The sequence below is a fragment of the Phodopus roborovskii genome, unplaced genomic scaffold (genome assembly GCF_943737965.1).
Source record: "Phodopus roborovskii unplaced genomic scaffold, PHOROB, whole genome shotgun sequence".
Classification (NCBI taxonomy): Eukaryota; Metazoa; Chordata; class Mammalia; order Rodentia; family Cricetidae; genus Phodopus; species Phodopus roborovskii.
This window is the reverse complement of record NW_026126549.1, coordinates 5,677,501-5,682,127: the sequence shown is the minus strand read 5'-3', so window position 1 is coordinate 5,682,127 and position 4,627 is coordinate 5,677,501. Positions and strand designations below refer to the sequence as shown.

The following is a 4,627-nucleotide window of genomic DNA, read 5'->3' as shown; positions in this document are numbered from 1 at the left end:
GCTTGCCTGTGATTCAGTGTAATTGTGTCTGAGGCAAATTAAAGTTTGGTAAAAAGTGAAGTCTGAGATGGCATATGTGAGTTCAGGGTAGGTTTAGGTGAGATAATTACAGATGTTTTGTGATTGCTAGTGGAGTTAGAGGGTTTTCATCTTGCCCTGGCATGTGCTTGAATATGTATGCATATCTGTGGATGTGCGTGTGCTGAATGTTTACTTGTAATCCCGTTCTGGAACTTGGTGTGTGAAGGTGAAGGTTTTCGAGGCAATTCTGGAACCGTGTGTAATTTTAAGACTGTGGCTAGGACCAGGAGTCTATGGTAAGTTTGTGTAGTTAGCTTCTAGATACAAACATCTTGAACAATTTGCTTTGTGTCCACAAGAGGATCAAAAAGGTAGGTGTGTGTGTGTGTGTGTGTGTGTGTGTGTGTGTGTGTGTGTGTGTGTGTGTGCGCGCGCGCGCGCCAGGAGTTCAAGGATGCACATAGGGTTTGTGTGCCTATGTAGCTGAGTTTTTCAGTCTGATTTCTAAGACATCTGAATTGTATCTAAGTGTGAATCATGTTCGGAGAGCCAGCGTGACCCAGGAGCGTTGTGCGCGCGACAAGTTTGGATTTGGACTTGGGACCAGAGCTGAGGCCGCATTAGGGCGGCCCGGGTAGGGGGGTGGCCCAGGAGGTGCGGCTGGAGCAGGCGGGCGGTCCCGGGGGCTATGGGAGCTGGGGCTTGGGCTAGCTAGCTTGGCTAGTTGGGGACAGTCAGGAACCGGAGCTGCACTGCCGCCTCTGGCGCGAAGGCTCTGGCGCCTCCTCCCGCCCCACCACTGTGGCTCTGTGTGTGCTGCCGGCTGCTGCTCTTTCCAGCCTCTGAAGAAGAAAGCCTGTGAGCCACTGTCGCTTGAACCATGGCTTCGGGCCGAAGGGGCTGGGACAGCTCCCACGAGGACGACCTGCCTGTGTACTTGGCCCGGCCGGGGACCACAGATCAGGTCCCACGGCAGAAGTACGGAGGCATGTTCTGCAACGTGGAGGGCGCCTTCGAGAGCAAGACATTGGATTTCGATGCTCTGAGTGTGGGACAGCGCGGCGCCAAGACTCCCCGGAGCAGCCAGGGCAGTGGCCGCGGCGCAGGGACCCGGCCCGGGGTGGAGGGGGACGCGCGCAGAAGCCAGGGTCGGGACGAGACCAGGGAGCCAGCGCCTGAGTCGCCCAAGTCCGCTGGGGTGGAGATCCGGAGCGCTACCGGCAAGGAGGTCCTGCAAAACCTGGGTCCCAAAGACAAGGTAAGGAAACCCAGGCTTTTCACCTCTGGCCCTCGTTCCCTACCCCAGCCTCAGTCGCCATGGACCGGGCACAACTTTCTTGCTCACACTTTCCAAGGGGATGGGCAACTAAGCAGAGAAAAAAAGTCATCACCCCCCCACCCCACCCCCCGCCCGCCCGGGGACTCAGGTTTCCCATGTGTCTCCAATTGTCTCTTCCTGTGTGTACTGCAAGGGTCTCAGGCCTGGGTCGTCCCTACAGCCACCGAGCTGCACCCCTGGCTGGTTAGTTCTGGGTGGGTGTGTCAATCCCCTCCCCCCCCACACCCACCCCCCGCAGGTCTGGGAAGACTTAGGGATTCCCAGACTCTCTTCTCTCTCCCTCTGAGGAACCAACAGCACAATTGTCTTGGTTCCCCTTGGCCACAGATTAAAACTCAACTCAGGTCATCAGGACAGAGGGCAGACTGATGCTAAGAAAATGGGGTCATCTCTATAGAGTTTGGATTAAAGCACAGAATGAACAGTCTCCTCTCTGACTTCTGAAACTTTTGGGTGTGGGGCCACTCAACACCCGAATATTCATGCCTTCCTTCTGTGGTAGCATGACGTTTCACATCTGTGTTTATGAAGAGTATATTTGTGTACATAGCTTGGCACAAGCCTGGGTCTCAAGGGATGCAGCTGTCTCTGTAAAAAAAAAAAAAAAATTACATATTTGAAAATAGACGGGGGTATTAAGAGTGCATATTAAACTAGCACGAGCTGCGGACCCCCTGCCGCTCTTACATGTGTCAAAGCTAATTTCTTCTCTGTGTGTTTAGAGAAGCTCACGCCGTACTGAATTGTCTGAGATTACCGTGATGACTTAGGTGTTTATTTCATAGAAAGTCAGAAGTATGATTCAGAAAATTCAGAGCTGGCCTAGAGGTCTGGAGGGGTCAAAGTTCAAATCGTAGGGTTTCAGCTGGGGTAACCAGATGCCCTCACCCCTGTCTAGGTAATGGCTGCCCACCGCCACCCCACCCCCATGTATTATTCCTCACTAATACCATCATGAATAATATCCTGCAATGGAAATGTCTGCTTCACAGTGATTACCGTTAATGCTCATCCTGCTCTGAGCTGTTTTTCCATTAAAATGCAATGAGGTAGAGAAAGAACAGCTTATCTCTCACTGCTTCAATTTTTGGTAGTTTTGTTTGTTTGTTTGTTTTATTTCTTTTAAACAAACTTTTAAGTACTGTTACCAACCAGTGAAAGCAAGAGCGGAAGCCAGTGCTGTGTAGAGGGGTCCTTTGTAAGGCAATGTCAGTTTCCCTTGGATTACTCATCTACTTCATGATTTTTGCCCTCCTTTGAATATGAGATTCGTGCAGGCCTGGCCCACTAGCCCTTTTAGGGAAAGCGCCTGGTATTTTAGAAAGGTTTTGGCAGATTTCTCAACTGAAGACTAGCCCTTTATAGAAAGGTAATTGCTTCTCTACATGTCTAACTTTGTCACTCTTAAAATGTTCCTTTCCTGGCATGAAGGGAGGGGAGCAGGAGGGTATGGAAAAGGTCAGAAACAATTGCTGTGACTCAGTATATTCCCCTTGCTGGAACACCCCTGATGTAAGCCAGATAATATGCTTGGTTTGCAAGACTGAAGCATGGTAACTAGAGAAAGGGAAAATGTTCTTCCTTTAAACCCAGCAATTCTCTCGTTTTGTTCCTTTCACAAACTCTATACTTTTGGCTCCTAATTGAAAAATAATAATACGACTTAGACATCAGCAGGGTTTCTAGAGCTACATGGGTTTTTAAGTTCAGGCTTGCTGTCTGCTTCATGCAGGCCATGTTATTATCTCTAATTTTCTTTAATCACACTGCTTTAAAAAAAAAACACAGAGGTTATCTAGCTCTGTACTTGGTGGTTATTCCCTTGAAGTTAGGGACTGTGCATTTGGATTTATCTCTGTGCTTGGGATGCCTGGCATATTGGAGGTGTTTGAGACATGTTTGATATTAAAACTCCTTATTTAAAACATCTGTTTTGCTAGACTGATGCAAACTGACATCTGCACTGGCCTAAACATTGCCGTCATCACCGGGGAGCCCACTACCTCATGAAGCAACTTCTGAACATCTCAGATTAGAAAGTTAGCCAATGTGCCTACCTATATAGTTTCTGCAGGTTGCTCTTGGTTCTTAAAATAAGCATTTCCTTATTTAGAGACATTTAAAAGATTTCAAGTATGTGTTTCTGGTTCTCATGTCTGTCTGAAAAAAAAAATGAAAGAAAGAAAAGAAAAGGAAAGAAAAGCTTAGTAACAAGCCCTAAACCTCATTGGCTCCACAACAACCGTTTCTCTTTTTTTGTACCTGCCTGTTGTCTACAAGGGTCACAAAGGAAGTTCTGTTCATGATTGTGCTCCAGAGATCATCACCACACATCAGCAGTGGAAAGAGTCTATGGCTAGTTGCACACAGATATGGAAACTCTCTTGCAGTAGTAATGAATGTCATGGAAGCTCCACTTTCATTGGTTAAAGCAAATGCAGGGCTTTAGAGGAACAAGGGGTATACACAATTACCACAATCCTGTAAGGCTAGAAATAATTTATAAATAGCCCTATCTGCCCAAGAACTAGGGATAGACTGTGTGGGGGAGGGTTGGTGAGAGGAGGGGAGTTAACTCCATCTTCTTGCCAATAATCTAACTTAAGCCTGTAACTAAGTCTCCTGGTGCTTTTGGATTCTCATCTGCAAAATGATAAGTGACTACTTTGCTTATAGTAAGGACTTAGCACATATTCAACTTCATTTTTGCTTTATATGCTTGAGAGGAATTGTATGTGTGTATGTCTTTCTGTGTCTCTGTGTGCACATGACCACGCATGCACACACACTCACACACATACACACACACACACACGGATGTCTTTGTCTATCTAGCTGTCTGTCTGTTTCCGTCTCTGCCTCTGCCTCTGCCTCTGCCTCTGCCTCTGCCTCTGCCTCTGCCTCTGCCTCTGCCTCTGCCTCTGCCTCTGCCTCTGCCTCTGCCTCTGCCTCTGCCTCTGCCTCTCTAAGATCTTACTCTGTAGTCTTGTGATGACCTCCCTGCCTCTGCCTGCTGAGTGCTTAGACTTGAGCAGCTTGCCTTTATTGGTCTTGTTATCCATAGCTTCCTTACCTTCCTCCTGTAAGGGCATTCCACTGTTGTGATTTCTTTCTCAGGCTACGCTGTGCTGTATAAATTTTCTTCTGAAAAAGACAGTGCCTTGGCTTGGGAGCTGAACCTGGAGCTTCAGATGGGATGCAACCATGGCAGAGTTCATTAGACTGCTTAACTTTCTGGATTTACATGCAGCACGTGTGTGTGTGTGT

At 47.8% G+C, this 4,627-nt stretch overlaps 1 protein-coding gene across 1 annotated transcript in view; it reads left to right on the top strand.

Moving 5' to 3' along the window:
• Window positions 1–884: 884 nt before the first annotated feature.
• Window positions 885–4,627, top strand: part of Dpysl3 (dihydropyrimidinase like 3) — a 105,232-nt gene continuing 101,489 nt past the window's right edge. The window contains exon 1 of the mRNA XM_051201160.1: window positions 885–1,279. Within this exon, the coding sequence (XP_051057117.1) occupies window positions 902–1,279 (378 nt within the window). The 5' untranslated portion in view covers window positions 885–901. The remainder of the gene's footprint in view (window positions 1,280–4,627) is intronic.